Source organism: Capsicum annuum, chromosome 10 (assembly GCF_002878395.1).
Source record: "Capsicum annuum cultivar UCD-10X-F1 chromosome 10, UCD10Xv1.1, whole genome shotgun sequence".
NCBI lineage: Eukaryota > Viridiplantae > Streptophyta > Magnoliopsida > Solanales > Solanaceae > Capsicum > Capsicum annuum.
The window spans coordinates 58,247,093-58,268,514 of record NC_061120.1 but is presented as its reverse complement, the minus strand read 5'-3'; the positions used below and the strand labels follow the sequence as shown (position 1 = coordinate 58,268,514).

At 35.3% G+C, this 21,422-nt stretch overlaps 1 protein-coding gene across 2 annotated transcripts in view; it reads left to right on the top strand.

Annotated features, from left to right (window-relative positions):
* Positions 1-4,614: 4,614 nt before the first annotated feature.
* LOC107845301 (putative ABC transporter C family member 15) overlaps positions 4,615-21,422 on the top strand; it is a 30,332-nt gene continuing 13,524 nt past the window's right edge. The window contains exon 1 of one of the 2 annotated variants that reach the window (XM_016689540.2): positions 4,615-5,019. In XM_016689540.2, the coding sequence (XP_016545026.2) occupies positions 4,983-5,019 (37 nt within the window). In that variant the 5' untranslated portion in view covers positions 4,615-4,982. Of the gene's footprint in view, positions 5,020-8,096; positions 8,365-21,422 lie in introns of those variants that run through there. The other variant, XM_047397932.1, reaches the window with a different exon arrangement.

The following is a 21,422-nucleotide window of genomic DNA, read 5'->3' as shown; positions in this document are numbered from 1 at the left end:
GTACCATGCCACGGGTACTAACATTGGTTGTGTGGATCTACTAATCTGATATCCCAAAGGAGAAGGGTGCCATGCCTAACTGACGAGGGACCCCTCAAAGTCTATGGTGGCACAGTAGGTCTGGAACCGAGGGACTGCTACTAATGTCTTATGCCTACTAACGGAGGATACAAGTGCCTCATGCCTACTAACGGGGGGATGTCATCCCTACGTTCACTCGATACTAAGTTCTTACTCCAAACTGTAATACACTGATTATGGACTGAACTAAGCTTAATTGAACTCACAACTGACCCTAGTAACTAACTGAATGATATTGCTCATGGTATAACTGAAATTATTCTGTAGATAATGAAAACTAGGTAATCATCTAAATTTTGGGTATTCATAACCCCCAGGACTCGATAACAATAACAATAGGAACATACTGAAGATTCAAAAACATCATAAGTAGTCATTGTCAAAACCCAACCATTTAGGTATTTCATCAAACACTTGAAATTTATAGGCTTAAGCATGAGAATAGTTAAAACATGTGATACTAACATTATTGAAATACTAAAATCATGGATTTAGGATTTAACATGCGAACATCATCATTCGAACGTGTCAAGGATAATTTCCAATGAATCACATGGTAAACATAATTTGTTATCAAAATTCATAATAGCTTCATGAAGATAACTCATAATAACATGTAAAAATAATGTCTTTAAACTTGAAAATGGATTCTTGGACTCCATGAGTGAAAAGGACCCATGGATGAACATCAGAAATACCTTAATTAAAGAATTCGTTAAGATTCTTGATGATTTTCTTGAAAATTAAGCTTGAATCCCTTGTTTCTTTTGAAGAGGCTAGGGTTTGTTCTTAAGAGAGAGAGCTTTCTTTTGAGAGAATTTTGTATAAAAGATGACAAATAATATTTTGGGACCCTAAATACCGTGTCATGGCTAGATTAGGGTGAGAGAAATGACTCAAATACCCTCCTAGACCCAAAACTCATTAAATTGTACTGGACTAGTCGACGAGAAATATGATGCATTGCATTGCTATGTCAACGCAATTTGTGGTGCACCGTGATGCTCCCCACTGATGCAATATCTGGAGCATTGCGGTCATATCATGTACCCTCACTATTTTGATCATCCAAACAGGTCTCAAATGTCGCCTGAAAAATTTGAAACTCACCCGAGATAAACTATCGACAACCCCAATCATGAATCAACTTAGAAAATAATATTCTGAGGTCGGGAAGGTCAAAAATAAAATCATAAAAGTTAAAGGGGCTTTGGAGAAGACTAAGCCTTAATACTTACTAAAATTTTCTAAGTCTTGAACTCCTTTAACATGCAATAGTAAGCTGAAATGAGCTAGGATCTTATAGGGTCTTACACCTTGAGAGATAGAGAAGAAAAAATAATGTTAGATTTTTTTGATAACTGGTGTTAGAGGGGTCAATAGGGTGTCTTTAAGTCATGGAAAAAGTGTAAAGGAAGGAAAAGACCAAAAATTCCTAATTAAAATATGCAGGAAAAAATAGGAACAGTGGTCACGACTTGGATAGCAACTCGTGAGTCCTGACCATGAGTCGTGGCCAGATTCATTACCTACTGATCAACATTTTGGTCCCTCAGTGTTATGATAATGATGAGTCACTCGTCACGACTCATTGTCGGATATCATGAGTCGTAACGAAGACTTATGGTCAGGGACTAAAAACCTGGGTAACTCTCTGTTGTGATAACGAGTCCCTCCTAATGACTCATGATATCTCATAGCGAGTTGTACCCTGGACCGTTATCACTGGCAGTTGTTTGACATTATTTCAAAAATTTGGATAATTCAATTACTCAACTCTTGGAGGGTCTAAAGCTCAAAAACTTGGGGTGTCACACCTTGTCCTTATTCTTGATTCCCGGAATAGGTTTTGGTCCCTTCTTAGTGGGAACCTAGGCTTGGAAGTCGTTTGACTGAACAAAAATCTTGAATTTATTCTTCCAGTGAAAATAGTGTTGTCCATTAAAGTGTGGTAGTCTAGTTGATGAATGGTCTTCTTGAAGGAGTGATCCTGAAATCTGATAGTTTGCCATTAGGTTTTTGCTTACGTTCGGTTAAGCAGTATTTAGGTGAGACCTACTCTGATACCAATTGAAATTCAAGAGGGGGTGAATTGAAAACTTTTCCTCAGTCGACTGATCAGTTTTGATAGTTAACTCACCTGCAGAGTAGTATACTGAATAAAATAGATTAAACTTAAATGCGTAAACTAATAAGCAAGTAAGTAAAAAAGTAACACAAAGATTTATCCTGGTTCGAAATACCGGTATGGTGCCTACTTCCAGTCCCTTTGGGTTACAAGGTTTCCTTAGAGCTTTCAAAGTATGAGTTAGAGTAAGATGGGATAAATAATTTCTGAATCTTATTTTGTTATTCAGATTTTGTGACACAGCCTCAACTGGTATTACTAATTTGACTTGGCCTTTCTCTTTTGTAACTATTGTAAACTTGAAATTACAAAGCTTTATGGAGACTAAGATTAAGACACACTAAGAATTTCCTGTGAAGTTGTGTGGTGTCTTCGGTCTTCAGTCTTCTCTTTTATAATCTTCAGCTGATCTGACTTCTCTGCTCTATAAAGAAAATCCAAGGGATTTCTTCTTAATCAAGGATTTGAATTGATTCCTTGATTGAGGATTTACACCATATGGTACGTCCATATCAGATATGTCCATACGTGTGATGCAGCCTTCCTTTCTCAGATATAGACTCACAACCATACATGTCCATATCAAATATGTCCATATCAAATATGGCCGTATAAAGGGTGTGATCTTCCTTCCTTTTGTGATTCCTTGTGAGGTGCTGTTGCGATTGATTGTCAATTATCTTCCTTATAATTTGGGATCCAATGAGATCTTTTTCTGATGTGATTCCAGACTTCCTTGTAGTTAGGGATCACGCAAGATACTTTTCCATATTTAGCTCCTAATAGATCTTCCTTGCCTTGACTACATTTTCAATGTATCCTGCACATTTTCATTTATTAGTTTGTCATTATTAAAACATATTATGTCAATATGGGGCTAACACCTAATAGACACTTAAGAACACGCCCAAAAGTTTTCCCAATATGTGAATCAAAAAAGTCTAATAAAAACACTTTATCATATGTTCAAATGTTCAATTGAAATAAGTCGTAGTTCAAGTGTCTAAGTAACATTTAACGATAAATTTAAAGGGTGCCGATACAATATAATTTTAATATTACAAAGAGGACCGAAAATGAAACTTGTTAAGTGCCCATCACCCAGCGTATCCTTTCTCCCAATTTGATATTCGGGTGCCCACCACATTCTCCTTTTCCAGCTTTTGCTTTAGCCAACAAAAGTAAAGGTATAAAATTGAAGCCAAAGTTGGGTGGCGACGCAGAAATTTCCTCCTAGGTCTACTCTGACTAAACAATGACGCCTTCTCTTATTTTAGTAATTTTTTTTGTCAGCAAAATATAGTGGGATGATAAGGTCTTACACTTTCTCTATATTTTTTTTAAACCACATCTTCCCTCCTTTAACTAACCAGTCACTACTTCTCGTCCATATATCCCGTCTTGTTTCAATTATAGCCACTTGAATATCTCACCTTTACTTTGTATACTTGAACCGTGTCAATTGTCACGCTTCTAAGATCTCATCAAAGTTCAAAAAATGACGTTCACTTCTCAATTATTATTTACTTCTTGCAAGCTGAGGCGGATGTATGTATTTTTAAGGTTAATTGAACTCAATATTTCTTACACGGAATATATTTTGTCTCTATGTGTTCATTAATGTGATATTTGTAACATTACAAAAACAATAATTTAATTGGGAGAACCTCATAAACTCGATGAATTTAAATACTGAGTATGTTTCGATCAGCTACTAACTGAAGTATCTTATAAATAACATGATTGTGTAAGAATTATTTTACTTAATTAGTGTACAAAAATTGAACCGAGATAATTTTTATATTTTCTACCATTAAGCAAAACAACTCATTGGGAGCGCCTAGTGATCTCCAGTTTGTTACCTTTTCTAAATGTAAGTTATGCTTTGCACACATCATTTATATTTCTAAGATTAAATTAAATCACCATAAGCATACCACATATGTAACTGATTGTTTCTACTAACTGCATATTCTGAAGCTTTACCTGTTACTAATTTAAGATATACACAAAGAGCTAGCAATGGATCAAAACTAGCCAAAAAACAAAACAAAAAAAAACAAAAGAGCATCCTTTAAAGAAGAAAAAGAGCTAAGCATCACGTGACAACCTCTAACTCTTGCATCCAATGATAACATAAACATATACCAATAATTTGCCATACGTAAGACGATATATCTTGTAAAGTGCCTTTCTTTCTTGATCCAACACTTCCCCTCCTCCTTACGTCATTTAATATTGCGATGTCTCTCTTTCAAGTCTAAACATAATATACAATCAAAGATTTTACTTATAAAGAACTTTTTAAATTTTTTTTTATCTCAATTTATGTGAAGAAATTCAGAGTACGAGGATCAAAAAATGTAATTTTGATTATACAATTGGGTGTAGATGCTTCAAACATTTTAATTAAATAAAATTAACATATTTAAAAACTACTATAGAAAAAGGCTTTTTTTAAAAAAAAAATAATTAACTCCTAGCATAATAGCATCTTCACAGCATTATATTATTCATCATATTATATCAGTCTATTTGCATTATTTTCCATCTTATTGACTCCACCTATAATTTAGATTGATGACCAGGTAGTATAAAAATCTCATTTAGACAATCAAAGCTTTCTCCATCTGATACATATACATAAAAGGACAGGCATTGACGAAGGCAGTTAGTGTGTAGTTCAGTACTCCATATCTAGCAATCAATATTAAATACATCCCAGATCTATTCACATCTCTCTTCAACTAGTGAAGTTCAAAGAGTCTGGAGAATGATGGTAGAGTACTCCATCTCCAAGCTCCTTGCAGGTAAGCCCTTTCTTTTTCTTTATCTTAAAACCAACTTAATTAGCTTCGTCATATAGATTTCCAAAATCCAACTAGTCTTTTCAAATTTAAGGATTTTATGGCTACTGGCCTTCTGCATGGAATAAATAAGTCTACGACTCTACATACATGCCAGCGAACTCTATAGGCTTAGCAGAATTTTTCACCCATATATGGAATTATATATAGCAAGATTTTCTAGATATAATCTTAAATGGTTAAATAACTTGATCCTATTTTAGAATACTAGTTTAGGTGTACGCGTCTCGTGCCTATACCTCACTTTATTGAGTTCAAACGTTACAAAATAGATATTTGTTTAAAGAATAAAGATGAATACAATAATTAAATTCAACATTTTTCGGAGAATTTATTTAATTAAACCTAACTTTTACCAAAAAAATTGTCAAAGTAATCGACATTCATCTACTACTGTAAACTGCAATAAAACAATAAGATGAACAAAACAATATAATTAAATCTAACATTTACATAAAAAATTTCTCAAAACCGTCTGACACTCATCTACCACCTGTAAACTATAATAAAATAATACAATAATAGAGATATCAAAATAATACAACTAAACTTTACCTTTACACAAAAAAAAAATCTCAATACAGAGATATAAAAACAATACAATTAAACCTAACCTTTACCTAAAAAAATTCCTCAAAGCCGACCGACATTCATCTACTACCTGTAAATTCATCCTGTAAACTACAACAAAATAATACAACAGTGATCATAAAGCTTCAATTTTGATGAAAACAATTCTTGTCTGAAAGAAATTTTGACCCTAAAGAATAACTTGAATGGAAATAAAGAAAGATATATTTATGCACAGACGTTGAATTCTATTAAGCATCTACCAATCTAGACATGCAATCGAATCAAGTTAGATGAGCATCAATCATATTTTATTTTTTTTGGTTTCCCAAAGTATCCCACAACCGGCAGCCGTGAGACTAATACTCTCTGTTCCTCTGTCAGCGCATTAAACGGTAGGGAACCGGCCACAGAGTTTGCTCCATTCGCAAGAGGTGGGGATTGAACCCCCAACCTCTTGCTTAAGGGACATGGCGCTGAACCACCGTGCCAACTCTAGTGGTTGAGCATCAATTATATTTTTCCAATAAGTAAATCGGGGTTATTTAATCATTTGATAACCAAAGTCATTCTTTGATAAATGATCACTATGAGTCAGACTCAATAGAATTTGATCTTATTTTAGAAGTATTTTTCTAATATATTATAGATATAGATTATAAATTATAGATAAGATTAGTTTTTATTATGGGTTCAATATGAACGTGTATGTTACAATTTAGTTAGAATAGGATTTTAATTTTTATGTACATAAATGAAAAATTAAATTATTTAAATTACCTTCACACAAATTATACTCTTCAAAGAATTTTGTATCGAATAGACTAATACATATTTTTCTTTTTTTTACTTTTAACGATTTTTCCCACTTTGAGTTTCGTTAGGACACTTTTTTCCTTTTTACACGCTAATTTAGGAATACATAATTTATTGATTTTGTATAGAATTTTTATTTTTGTTTGTTCAAATTTAGTTAGAACAAGATATTGATTGTGCATTTGTAGTGTCGGCTAAATTTATATTGATTTATTGGATTTATAATTTAAATAGAATATGTGAAAAAACGATTTTATCTAAAGAAAGACTTTTAATGAATGATAAAAACTTCAAATATGATTTATAAGGCCTTCATATTTTTAATATAATTGAGATAATTAGTAAAACGTGGAAAGATTAGCAGAGGCATTTACAGGATGGGTTCAATAACGACAATTCATTATTTCGGCTCAAATATACATATATATGAAATATCATGCTCGTTCTGAATTATTTACTCTAGATTATGGATTTACTTCTGCCTAGAAAAGGATGAGCATGAACTCCTCTTCCCAAATGAGAAAATTATATCCAAATAATACTCATTATAAAATTAAAAAAAGTTATGTGACACTTTTTATTTAAATTTGATTTTCTGTTGTACTCCCTTCATATTTAGTCAGCATATACTAGGAGGGGAATAAAGTTCACCAGGTTTTGAGATGCTGTTTTTTGAAAAATCACCTAGATATTTTATATTTTAAAAATATTTATTATTTATGACAATAGAATTTTTTTAACCACCTATAGCAAATATTTTGAATTAAAATAGCTGCCAAACAGTCCACAATACTCACGCTGCTCTTACCCCACCATAAATTTCTCCATTTTTGCCTTTCCGAGCGGCTCCAGCTAGGAACTTTGCTGCTCCTGTGTTCTTAAAGGTAATGTTCATTGCCACAAATTCTTGCCCATCTACAGCTGCATGAGTGATTATATACATTTAAATTCATGACAAAAAATTAAGTTGTGCCCCTAGCTAACTAATGAATAACTTCTTGTAATTCACTACTATCATGCAGATTTCTTACCAAACAAGCATAATATATTTTAAAATACTTATAATATATCTATACTGCATGAATAATTCATTTTCAATACATATTGCAGATTTATTACTAAACAAACATAATACTACTACATTTTAAGACACTTGTATCTATATTGAATGCATAATTCACTTTTAATACATAGTGCAGATTTCTTGTCAAACAAGCATAATACATTTTAAGACACTTATAATACATCAATATTACATGCATATTTCATTTTTAATACACATTGTAGATTTGTTATATATTGCTATATATAGATGGTAACAATTAAAAATTATGTTTAAAAGCAGTAATTATCCATGAAAAACATTTTGTCACCGGCGCAAGTTTATTTGCAGTAAGGAACATATTTAGCCAGCCAAATATTCAAGACGGATACCTTGCTAGCATTTGAATATAGATTTTAAAAGCTTATCTTCATATATTTGATTGACATGAAATTTAATTAGATTTTGAAAATCTTATCTTTAAATGTTTTTAAGGAAAAATTTCACTCACTCACAAAACTTTAATTTTTTTCGAATGTATGTCCAAATACAACGTAACTTCAAGTTTCAAATGTTACAACTTCAAATTTCAAATTGAGAAGTTTGAAGTTTCAACTTCAATAATTATGGCCAAACAGATACCTACAAAAATAAGAAAGAAAATCCTGAAGAGGAAATAATATAATTAGCAGTCTAGGGAGACAACTTATATATCTACTGTCCTCACAAATGGCCAAATGGGTTACGAAATATTCAATGATATGTAGAGAAGATGTTTGTAGTCATTGCCTGTACTTCAATTAAGAAGATAAAGAAGAATTCTGAAAAGCTGGATTGGCACTAGAGTAGTGAATGAAAAGGTAAGATTTTAAGAACAATTAATTAATTACCGTATGGTATTATTATAGTTGCATATTCTCTTTGAAAGTTATTTTTCCTCATAACGGATGTTAAAATTTTAACCTAACAAGGTGACTATGAGCTATTGTAACTCTACTGGTATATATATGGCTAAAGCAAAAAAAGAAATTAGCCCAAGGAATAATAAAGTAGAGTGATTTTCTCAATTTCCAACTTTTAGACAAAGCGAAACAGAGAAGGTGAAAAAGAAAAAGGTGAACAAGACGGTGCCAATTAAGAAGATCGATAGCAAACGAGCCAGATAAATGAACAAACATAACCTATACAATTTTCAATTATAGATCTAGTAAGATTCGTAATATCCTACTTCATACAGACAACTTAGAATGTTTGTCGACCTATTAAATTGCTTCAAAAATTATATATAATAATTAATCTATTACCAGAGCATGATGAGTATATTTTTGTAGTTCCAAGTGAAATTCAAAGGGGGCCGCGGGGGGTGGGAGATTTTTTCTGAGTCACTGGTCAGACTTCACAGACAACTCACCTGCAAACAAGTACACTTGGACAGAATAGATTTAAAGTTAAATATGCAAGTGAATAAGTAAGTAAATAAAGTAATACACAGATATTTATCCTAGTTCGAAACATCAATGTGGTGCCTACTTCCAGTCTCCTTGGGTTTCAAGAGTTTCCTTAGAGCTTTTAAAATAGAGTTGGAGTACAAATGTGGCAAACAAGTTCTGAAGCTTATTTTGATAATCAGATCTTGTGACACAGCCTCAACCAGTATGACTAAGTTGATTCGATCTTTTCTTTTTGTAACTATTGTAAACAAATGAGTACAAATCTTTGTTAAGACTAAGATTGAGACACACTAAGAATTTTCTGTGAAGTTGCGTGCTTTCTCGAGTCTTTCTCGAGTTTTCAATCTTCTCTATTTATATTCTCTGGTTGATGTTGCTGCTTTGTTCCAAAAGGAAACCCATGGGATTTCTTCTCAATCAAGGATTTGATTTGGTTTCTTGATTGAGGGTAATACTTCCATAAAAGATATGTTTGTATATAAGATGTTGTTTGCCTTTCATCACAACCATTCATATCCATATCAGATATGTCCATAAAGATGGTATGATTTCCTTTTCATGTTGCTCCGCGATCTTGTGGATTATCTATCTTGCATAGGATTTCTTCTCAATCAAGGATTTGATTTGGTTCCTTGATTGAGGGTAATACGTCCTTATCAGATATGTCTGTATATAAGATGTTGTTTGTCTTTCATCATAACCATTCATATCCATATTAGATATGTCCATAAAGATGGTGTGATTTTCTTTTCATGTTACTCCGCAATCTTGTGGATTATCTATCTTGTATTTTGGGATCTGGGAGGATCTGGAGAGATCTTCTCTTAATGTCGCATGCGAGATCAGCTTTGTCTTCCTTGTAATGAGGGATGTGCTTCCAAGTATATCTCCATGATGATCTTTTTTGCCTTGATTTTCCTTCTGATATATCCTGCATATTAGTAATAGATTAGTCTGTCATTATTAAAATATATTACTTTAATATAGGAGGCTAACAATCTTCCCCTTTTTGATAATGACAAACATTAAACATCAGTTGACTTTTCTGTTAATATAGTTGAATTACTCCCCCTATCTTGCTGACTCCGTGCCTTTATTATATCTCAGTCGACTTGCTCTCTCTATCTTTCTAACTTTATGCCTTTATCATATCTCAGTCGACTGACTCCCCCTTGGTTGTAGCCTCAGCTGATATGGATCTTTCTCCACCTTTTGACATAATCAAAAATAACAAAACACACAAAATAAGTAAGGCACACTAGACAAAATATGTACAGATAACCATTACAACCCCCAAAATATGGAAAGAGATAGACCACTTTTGAAGAGTAGTCTGAAAATTCATCGTTTGGCCAAAAAATAGGTTAAGGTGTTGTGCACGTTTTGCAAAAATGGTTATAGGATTTTTCAACACTTTTGGTAAAGCCGAAGTAGAAATTCCGGAAAGAAATTACAAGCTCATTGTTGGAGGAAGTGGTCTCAGATTTGATGGTGTTCATCTTTGTAAACAGTTTATTGAACAACTTCACACCTTCCTATTTGAGACTATCAAGAGATACGCGAACATTGACCATGTCAGTGCTTGTTTTCTTACTCAGTTGTAGCAACCTAGTAGTTGACTCTTGGAGACCCATCAGTCCTTCTTCAATTTCCTTGAGCCGATCCTTAGTTTTTCAATCTCTTTTACTGTAGAGAACACAGGGTTAGACATAGATTTGCTTACCTTGAGAGTGTCAGATTGGGTTTTGGCTGAATCCTTCTTGGACCATTCACTATCGATCGAGACATATCCCAAGCTTGTAAAGTCTTGGAGTTATAGGTGGCTGAAACTTCTACCAAGGGATACTCAAAAAGATCAATTGAGTAGTGAAGGAGGATTCTGGTAATTGGAAGTCCATAGGGCAAGATGGTAGAGGCATGATCATCTGCAGCACTTTCGAACATGTATTCACGAAACCAAGAAGCTTAATTCATTTTGTACCACATAACCAAATCATATAGTATGAATATATCCATAAGTCACGTTGTTGAGAGAACCTTTTCAAGGAATTAGGGTGGTAGCAATGATGTGATCCAAAATTCTGTACTTAAAATTGAGAGACATGAGACAAAAATTGGATACATTTATTTTGGGGTCAGAAATAGCCTTCTTGGCCTCCTTGAAGATAACCTCGAAATTATCAGTCCAAGATTCATTCATGAAGGGAATGACCCCAAAAAACTTGGTGTCAAAGACTTTTTTGAACAAAAAATCATTTAGAATTATTCTTGTTCCCAATACCAGAGCTTCCAATGGGCCATTATCTTTGGACAACAAAAGATTTGCATAAAATATAAGAACAGGATCTCTAAAAACCTTCATACTATATAGAATAAAAACCATAGGAAGATCTTGGCCTTTAAATAAAGAACTTACATTGTAATGGTATTCCTTTAACTGAGAGAGATTTATGATTCTTTCGGGAATAATAGATGATATGGGAATTCCTAGCTCAAAACCCTCCATGCGAAGCAAGCACATTAGTTGCAACAACTCCAAGACTTGTTCACATCCTTGGTCGTGTGTGATGCCCTTGTGAGCCCATCTAAGGGCCTATACTTATTAAAGTATGAAGAGGCCCACCAAAGCACCCCAAACCCACCCACTTAATGCCAAGGGTGTTTTGGTCTTTTATCTCTCCTTTGTAATTGACTATATAAGCCATGTGTTAGGGCTAGTCCTATTTAGTTCATTCATATCATAGAATACAAAAAGACTTGTAATATTTTTTACTTCTCTTTCTCATTTGGAGAGGCCAAAACCGAATCTCACTGGTAAAGTGATACTAGTGTTGTATCTTGGCTAGAAACTAGGTTCTTGGGGTTCTTTGAGTTCCTCTTGGTCCAAGTAAGAACTTGTTATTGATATTCATTAGTCTTAGGGTCCTTTCTCTTGTTAGGGTTCTTAGATGAATGAATATTATGTGTCAAGTTTCTATCTCTTCTTTTATAAATCTTGTTAACATTGTGTTGTTGAATCTAAAAGTCTAGTAAAGCCGTGTGGGGCTCTTTCGATTTACTAGCAATATTTTCTTTATTGTTCTTATTGTTAAACTCACTTTTCTAGTTCAAAACAAGTGTTGCAAGCCTAGTGAAGCCGTGTGTGGCCATTTTTCGATTCACTAGCACTTTGTTGTTCATCTTGTTGTTCTTGTGTTGGTTGGAATCTCTTGATACACACTTAGTCTTGTATCATTTGACATCAAAGCTTGTGGTTGATTTTGTTCCAACAAAATCAATCTTGTGCTTGGTAGTTAAAAAATACAAAAAAAAAATTAAAAAATGTTGAAATCTGAAAATTCTAAAGAAAAGAGAAATCAGTCCATCTTGTTCTTGGCCAAGAAAATTGTGTTGTGTTGTTGTCTTGGACGAAAATGTTTGTTAGATTTACAATAATTTTGTTTGTCTTGTTTGTTTCTTGTGTTGATTTCTTTCTCATCAACACAAAAGGTGTCTAAAGCTAAGTTGAGCTTAACATATTGACATTGCTATTGTGAACTTGAAGTAGGTCGAGTTGTGTGTTATTGTTGCTTAACGTTTAAAGTGGGTTGGTGGTGGTGAATTGTGGTTGTGTTATTGAAGTATTTTTGTGGTGTTCATCTTGATGTTCTCCTTATCTTATGTCTTGACCACTATACGGACTAAAACAAATCTAAAAAATATTGCAAGACAATGTTGTAAAGTTGTTTGTGAGAAGACTTGCCAACATCACTTCCTTGACTTAACAATCACTTTTTCTTAAAACAAGGAGCCTTGTCTTGTGGAACTAGTAAAGTCAAGCCTCACCTTTTTTTAGTTGGAAAAAAGTTTAAAAGTTACAAGACTTTACTTTCCCTCCAAAAGCAAAGCCATCCATTACAAAAATTGTGAAGATTAAGGCTTCAAGTTGATGAACAAAATGTATGGACCCGTGACCAATACTATGCTACCACGTCACCTTAATCACTATTCACGTTATAAATTAAGCTCAATTTGGATATTCTAGTTTCTAATTATTGATTCCTTGTTTCTTCTAATTGACTCGAGAACTAGTTAGCAAGCTAGTACATTCCTACTAGATTGTCAATTAGTCCTTTAAAGCCTTGTATTCGTGTCATCGTTTGTTTGTTTGCTTTTGTGGTTTGAATAAGTTGTAACTCCTTGACTCTAGTCCGATGATAATTCTCTGAGTTTCAAATAAGAATCCATTCTGGACAAGAGCATGCTCATACCTTAAGGATTCACGGGTTACTAGCCAATCTACAACACTTGCGAAGCTTGGGTATAAGTGAACCAAGAGAGTGTGAGTGAGGAGAAGGGTTTGAACTAACTTGTTTGTTTCTTGTGTAGGTGATACCTTGAAAATAGAGGGAACCACGTCTCAAATCGTCCATTCTAATAAAATAAAGAATATGAGGGTCACTCTTGAGGCTATGACCCGAATGCTTGAAAGGTTGAGTATAGAAGTAGGAGCCATAAGGGGAGAAGTGACGACTATTAGTAGGAGCTTAGAACAAGTGGAGAGTCAAAGCAACTCTCACCCTTCTACTTCTCGACATGTTTCGTTAAGTGGACATTATAAAAAACTCCTATGCCACTATTACTCCTGAAACATGGCCACAATTTCCAAATCCTTCAATCACTCCACTAAATACCGCAAGACAAACCACTCATAAGCCCCTAAATTGAGACTCTAATACACCAACCCATTCCCAAATTCCTCAAGTTACGCAAGAGGTACTTGGGCGTCTAATACCTCTACTAAATCCAAACCCATCCTTTTGAGCCCCACTAAATGAAAGACCACCACCTCTGTGAAATCCAACTCCTCCAAATCAAGTTACAAACATCCAAAACCATCCTATCCACTTTGAGAAATATGGTAGAGAGGATTATGAAGGGTATGGATTCTTTGATTATACTTACATGAGGGAGGAGGAGATGATAAGGGAAGGTGTGGATCCAAGAAGATACTGAGGGTATGAAGAAAGGGGAAACCGACACCAAGAGAGAAACGTAGGAATCAATACCATCAAATTGAACCTACCCATCTTTAAGGGTAAAAGTGACCCCAAGGTGTATACCGTCATGTTTTTGGTTGAGGTACCTAATGAGACAATGGTATCTTCTTGAAAGCTATTATCATGAGTTTCTTGCTAGATTGTACAACTTGCGGCAAGGAAATCGAAGTGTTATGGCATATTATGATGAGTTTCAACAACTCATGTAGAAACTTGATCATCGTGGAGAACAAATTAGTCATGACATCATTCGGTTCAAGTGTGGGTTGAAAAAAGACATCTCCACTCATTTGTCACTTCACAAGCTTAATACCATCGAAGGTATTTTCCAAGTGGCTCTTGAGATTGAAAGGGAACTTAAAGAGAGGTCGTCATTTAAAGCAAAAGGACAATCAACCTTGGGTTGGCCGAGGGGCAAGGATATGGTTCAATCCTCTTTGGGTTGGCCCAAAAACAAGGACCAACCCACCACTACTAGGATGCTCGAGCCCAAAATAGTCCATAAAATCCCTCCGAGACAACAAGTTCACAAATATCCTAATCCTAAAGGGTTTCAATGCTTCAAGTGCCAAGGTTGGGGGCATAAAACCAATGAATGCCCTAAACGACGCAATATAATCCTAAGGAAAGGTAGATTGTATTTCCTTAGTGAAAAAGTGGGTATTGAGGGTGATGAGAGTAAGGTCGAGCCTCAAGATCGAGAGACGGCTAAGATGGAGCCACATGATGATGATGATGATGATGATGATTATGAGGATGCTTATCCGCAAGAAAGAGAGTGCATGTTTCTAAACTTTATAGTGAAGTGTGCCATAATTAGTAAGGCGATAGAACATCCTAGCCAACGGGAGAATCTATTCCATACTAAATGCCTTGTGAAGGGAAGTGTGTGCTCTATGGTGATAGATAGTGAAAGTTGTGCAAATGTGGTTAGTGTTACAATGGTAAACTTCTTAAAATTGCTGACTATACCTCACACTAGTCCTTACAAGTTATAAAGGTTGAATGAATGCGGCTAGTTAAAGGTCACAAGGCAATATGTGATACGTTTTAAGGTAGCCAACTACCATGATGAGGTACGTTGTGACGTGATACCAATGCAAGATTGTCACTTATTGTTAGGAAGTCCTAGACAATATGATAGGTCGACCAAACATGATGGAAGGTCCAATCAGTATACACTTGAGAAGGATGGCCGAAAGGTCACTCTTCATCCATTATTGTCTTCCCAAGTAAATAAATTACACCAAAAGATGCGGGATTTGAGGAAAAAGGGAAAGAAAGCTGGGAGTGAGGGAAAAAAAGGGGAATCCAAGAGTAAGGGGGTAGGGGAAGCCGAGGGGACCCTAAATTCTAAGGGGCACAGGAGCATAGTGATGATGTCTGGGAAGAAGGAACTATTTGTGGATTATGACGAGGACACTCCGATGCTCCTCTTGTCTTATTGTTTTAATACTAACCTCGTTAATGTTTCCATTTCTCCTCCTATTTCTTATATTTTGCAGGATTACGAGGATGTTTTCCTAAAGAAATTGCCAAAAAGATTGCCACCACTTTGGGGCATTGAGCACCAAATTAATTTTGTGCACAATTGCCCAACAAACCGGCTTATAGAAGCAACCCGATAGATACCAAGGCATTGCAATGCCAAGTTGAGGAACTTCTCAACAAAGGGTACATCAAGGAGAGTATGAGCCCTTGTGTGGTTTCGGTGCTACTAGTTCCCAAGAAAGACGGGACTTAATATATGTGCGTTGATTACCGAGCCATCAATAAGATAACGGTAAAATATCATCACCCTATTCATAGGCTAGATGATATGCTTGATAAATTGAGTGGTTCGTGTTTGTTTTCTAAAACTGATTTGAGGAGTGGCTATCACCAAATCCGTATGCAATCGGGTAATGAATGGAAAACCACCTTCAATACCAAATTTGGTCTCTATGAATGGATGGTTATGTCATTCGGCCTAAAAAATACTCCAAGTACTTTCATGAGGCTAATGAATCATGTGATGAATCCATTTATCAGAAAGTTTATTGTTGTTTACTTTAATGATATGTTGATGTATAGTAAGTCCTTAGATGATCTTGTAAAGCATTTACAATGTGTGTTTGATGTCCTCTGAAAGGATAAGTTATATGTTAATCTATAAAAGTGTTCTTTTGGTGTCCATGAAGTTGTATTTCTTGGGTTTATGGTGAGCTCAAGAGGGGTCGAAGTGGATGAATCTAAGATTGATGCCATTAAAAATTATCCAACTCCCAAAACCTAGGTGAAGTCAGAAGTTTCCACAGGTTGGCTAGTTTTTATAGACATTTTGTCAAAGAATTTAGCACCATTGTCGCCCCCTTGACCGAAGTGATTAAAAAGGATCAACCTTTCAAGTGGGGAGATGAGCAAGCTAAGGCCTTCGAGGACTTGAAAGTTATGCTCATCTCAGCCTCTTTGCTACAATTACCAATTTTTAACAAGACTTTTGAGGTCGAATGTGATGCTAGAAAAGTCGGCACAGGCGCGGTTTTAATAAAAGAATTGAATCCTATTGCCTACTTTAGCGAAAAGCTTAAAGGAGCAACTCTAAACTACTCTTCATACGATTTAGAGTTGTATGCCTTGATTCGAGCCTTGGCCACTTGGCAACATTATTTGTGGCCTAAAGAATTCATGATTCGAATAGATCATAAATCCTTAAAGAATCTACGGGCACAAGACAAGCTTAACCAGCGGCATGCTAAATGGATTGAATTTCTTAAAACTTTCCCTTATGTTATTCATTACAAGAAGGGTAAAGACAATGTGGTTGCCGATGCTTTATCCCAAAAATATGTGCTTGTGTCTACTTTGTTGTCTAAGTTGATGGGGTTTGAAAGCCTCATGTATTTATATCCTGAGGACCCTCACTTCGCTCTTATCTATGTGGAAAGTGAAGAGTTGGATAGGGATAAGTGGGTTACGGATAGGGGTTTCCATACCTATACCAAATTTGATGGATACTTGTTTAAGGGTAGACGATTGTCTATTCCCTCAAGTTTATGGAGACAATTATTTTTTAGGGAAGCATACAATGGTGGTCTAATGAGCCATTTTGGGGTCAAGAAGACCCTCAGAATTTTAGAAGAATAATTTTATTGGCCTAGAATGCACAAGGATGTGTCCCAGATTTGTGGCCAATGTGTTGAGTGCAAAGGAGCCAAGTCACGGCTCCAACCCCATGGGTTGTACACCCCATTGTCCACCCTTTTGCGTCCTTGGCTTGATATATCAATGGACTTCGTGTTAGGATTATCGAGGACTAGAAGGTGGCGGGATAGTATTTTTGCCGTGGTGGATCAATTTTCCAAGATGACTCACTTTATTCCTTGTTCTAAATATGATGATACGCTTAGTGTAGCCACTTTTTTTATTGATAATGTTGCAAAACTTCATCGTGTTTCGAGGACCATAGTGAGTGATAGGGATTCTAAATTTCTAAGCTACTTTTGGAAGTCCGTGTGGGGTAGGCTCAGTACTAAGTTATTGTTTTTGACTTCATGCCACCCACAAACCGATGGCCAAGTGGAAGTAGTAAATATGACCTTAGGGTCTATGCTACGGTTCATGTTTAAGGGAAAAATGACTTCTTGGGAGGAGCACTTACCGTTGATTGAGTTTGCTTATAATCGTGTTATATACTCAAGCACGGGTATGACCCCCTTTGAGTATGTATACGGCATCAACCCCCTCACCCTTTTGGATTTAGCCCCTTTGCCAAGTGATCTTGTGATAAGCTTAGTTGGAAGAAAATGGGTTGAGGCCATGAACAAGCTACATGAGAATGTGAGGTTACGGTTAGAGAATAAAAATCAAGAAGTTTCAAGGCGAGCCAACAAAAAAAAGAGAAGGCTCATTATTGAACCGGGAGATTGGGTGTGGGTGCACCTAAGGAAGGATAGATTCCCGTCTCAAAGGAATGCTAAGTTGATGTCGTGGAGTGATGGCCCATTCCAAGTATTAGAAAGGATCAATGACAATGTCTACAAGATTGATTTACCCCTGGAATATCAAGTGTACAACACTTTCAACGTGTGTGACCTCTCTCGGGTGGAAACGGTGGAGGATGGCAATGCTCCGAATTTGAGGACAAATTCTCTTCAAGATAGAGAGGATGATACAAAAATTCCTAGCTCGAGATCTTTCACACGAAGCCAAGCACATGAGTTACAATGACTCTTAGAATTGTTCATATCCTTGGCCGTGTATGAGGCCCTTGTGAGCCCATCTAAGGGTCTATACTTATTAAAGTGTGAAAAGGCCCACCAAAGCACTCCAAACCCACCCACTTAATGCCAAGGGTATTTTGGTCTTTTGTCCCTCTTTTGTAATTGACTATATAAGCCATGTGTTAGGGCTAGTCCTCTTTAGTTCATTCATATCATAAAAGACAAAAAGACTTGTAATATTTTTTACTTCTCTTTCCCATTTGGAGAGGCCAAAACCGAATCTCACTAGTAGAGTGATATTAGTATTGTATCTTCTTAGAAACTAGGTTCTTGGGGTTCTTTGAGTTCCTCTTGGTCTAAGCAAGAACTTGGTATTGATATTCATTAGTCTTAGGGCCCTTTCTCTTGTTAGGGTTTTTAGATGAATGAATATTATGTGTCAAGTTTCTATCTCTTTTTTTGTAAATTTTGTTAACATTGTATTGTTGAATCTAAAAGTCTAGTGAAGCCGTGTGGAGCTCTTTCGATTCACTAGTGATATTGTCTTCGTTGTTCTTGTTGTTAAACTCACTTTTCTAGTTCAAAACAAGTGTTGCAAGCCTAGTGAAGCCGTGTGTGGCCATTTTTTGATTCACCAGCACTTTGTTGTTCATTTTGTTGTTCTTGTGTTGGTTGAAATCTTTTGATACACACTTAGTCTTATATCAATAGAGTGACTTCTGAAAGTGAGAAACTTTTCCCTTTGAGTGCAAGTCCAGAATTTTTGCATGTCCTCTAGTGGAAGAGAGTCCAAAAGAGAGGGATGACTTTTCTTAATAGAGGAGTTAGGGATGGGGGAAAATCATTTTTTATGGATAGTTGATTGAAGGGGGTAGGAGAAGGCTTCGTTAGAGGCCCCAGAGATGAGAACTAGGTCGTGGGTACTGGAGAGACAATCTAGAGAGGAATTAGAAAGATTGGCCATTGATGAGTTCTGTCATTGATGAAGGAAATAGAGTAAGGGGGTTAAAAAGAGAGAGGGGAGATAAAGTAGTGAAAGTTTGAAACAGATGAATCGACCTGAGGTGACTATTAAGATGAAGAGATGGTAGATGTGTTAGGAAGTTAAAAAGGTGAAAATATGGTAATTATGAAGAGAGGGAAAATGGATGTGTGAAAAGAGGTGGATAAGAAAGGACAAAAAGGGAGTTAGAGGGGTAAAATTATGGACAAAAATTTTTACAAAAGATTTTTTGCACCAAATAAACGGGTTTAAGTATTTAAAGATCATTAATACATAATATTCTAAGTTTTTCTTAAAAATAAAATCTTTCTTTAAGCAAAGGTTTAGTAAAGATGTCAGCAATCTGATTTTCAGAATTAATAAATTCTAAGGAAAAATCTCCACTTTCTACATGATCACGAATGAAATGATGCTTAATGTCTATGTGCTTGGCCCTAGAATGGTGCACCATGTATTTTGACAAACTAATTTCCTGATATTATCACACATGATAGGCACAGATTCAAATGATAAATCATAATCAAATAATTGATGCATAATTCATAAAATTTGAATACCACAATTTTCAATGGCTATGTATTCGACTTCGGTAGTTGATAGAGCAATGGAATTTTGTTTCTTGCTATGACATGAAATTAGGGCACCACCAAGAATTTGATACGTTTTACTCATGCTCTTTTTATCATTTTGTCACCTGCAAAATCAGCATCTTAATAGACAACTAAGTCAAAGTTTGAGAAATGAGGCAACCAAAGTTCGAAGTATTCAGTCCCGATGAGATAGAAAATAATTCTTTTGATGGCAGTCAAGTAGGACTCATTGAGAGCCAACTGAAACCTTGCTTATTTACACACGTTGAACAAAATTTCTGCTCAATCGCGGTTAAGTAGATTAGGGACACAATCATTCCTTTGTACGTCTTTCATCAATATTCTTTCCAAATATATCAAGATCTAGGCATGTTGAAGGAATCATTGGAGTCTCGAAAGCCTTTTCTTCTTCTATTCTCTATTTTTTTATGAGCTCCCTAGTATACTTAGCTTGGCTGATAAATGTGCCTTTGGAGGTTTGTTTGATCTGTAACCCTAAGAAGAACGTGAGTTATCCCATGAGGCTCATTTCAAACTCTCCTTTTATTAGATTTGCAAAATTCTCGCACAAAGAAATGTTAGAGCTCCTAAAATAATATCATCAACATAGATTTTCACAATAAGTAAATTAAAGTCCAGTTTTTAAGTAAAGAGAGTAGTATCTATTTTTCCTCTTTAAAAATTATTTTTGAGCAGAAAGGTACTCAACCTCTCATACCAAGCTTGAGCTTGTTTGAGACTGTAGAGTGCTTTTGAAAAGTTTGAACACATAGTTTAGATAAGATGAATCATCAAAACTAGGAGGTTTTTTAACATAAACCTCTTCATGAATGTAGCCACTCAGGAAAGCGTTTTTTCAATCCATCTGATATAATTTAAAGCATTTGAAAACAGTAAAAGCTAATAAGATTCGAATCATTCTAACCTTGCTACGGGGGAAAAGGTTTCATCATAGTCAATGTCTCCATTCTGGGAGTAGCCTTGAGCTACCAGTCTAGCCTTATTTCGGATCACCTTACCTTCCTCACTTAGTTTATTTCTGTAAACCCATCTGGTTCTACAACTGAAAAGTTCTTGAGTCTTTCCACTAGACTTTTCTAATTCTTCCTTCATAGCATCAATTCAATATTTGTCTTTGAGGGCTTTATCAACCTTTTTTGGCTGTATTTGAGACACAAGAGCAATAGAGACCTATTTTCTTAATGAAGCTCTTGTTTCCACCTTATTCAGATTTCCAATGATGAAATCATTTGGGAAGCTATCATTGTTTCTCCATTCTCTTGGGACATTTATTTTATTCGTTTCATCGATAGAATCTGACTCTGGATGAATGGTAGTTGACTCAAAGGTCGATGGATTAGGAGTTATGTCTGTTCTGGCTTTTGATTGTGGATTATTTACCCGTTCTTCATCAAAACTCAAACTCATAAAAGAATGATTAGTTTCATCAAATACAATATACATAGATTCTTTAACACATATGTTCATTTATTATAAGCTCTATAAGCACGACTAGTGAAAGAGTACCCAAGATAAATACCTTCATTATTTTGTGGGTCAAACTTTTCCAAGTTATTCTTACCATTGTTTTGGATGAAGTATTTGTATCCAAAGGGATGAAAGTAACTGATAT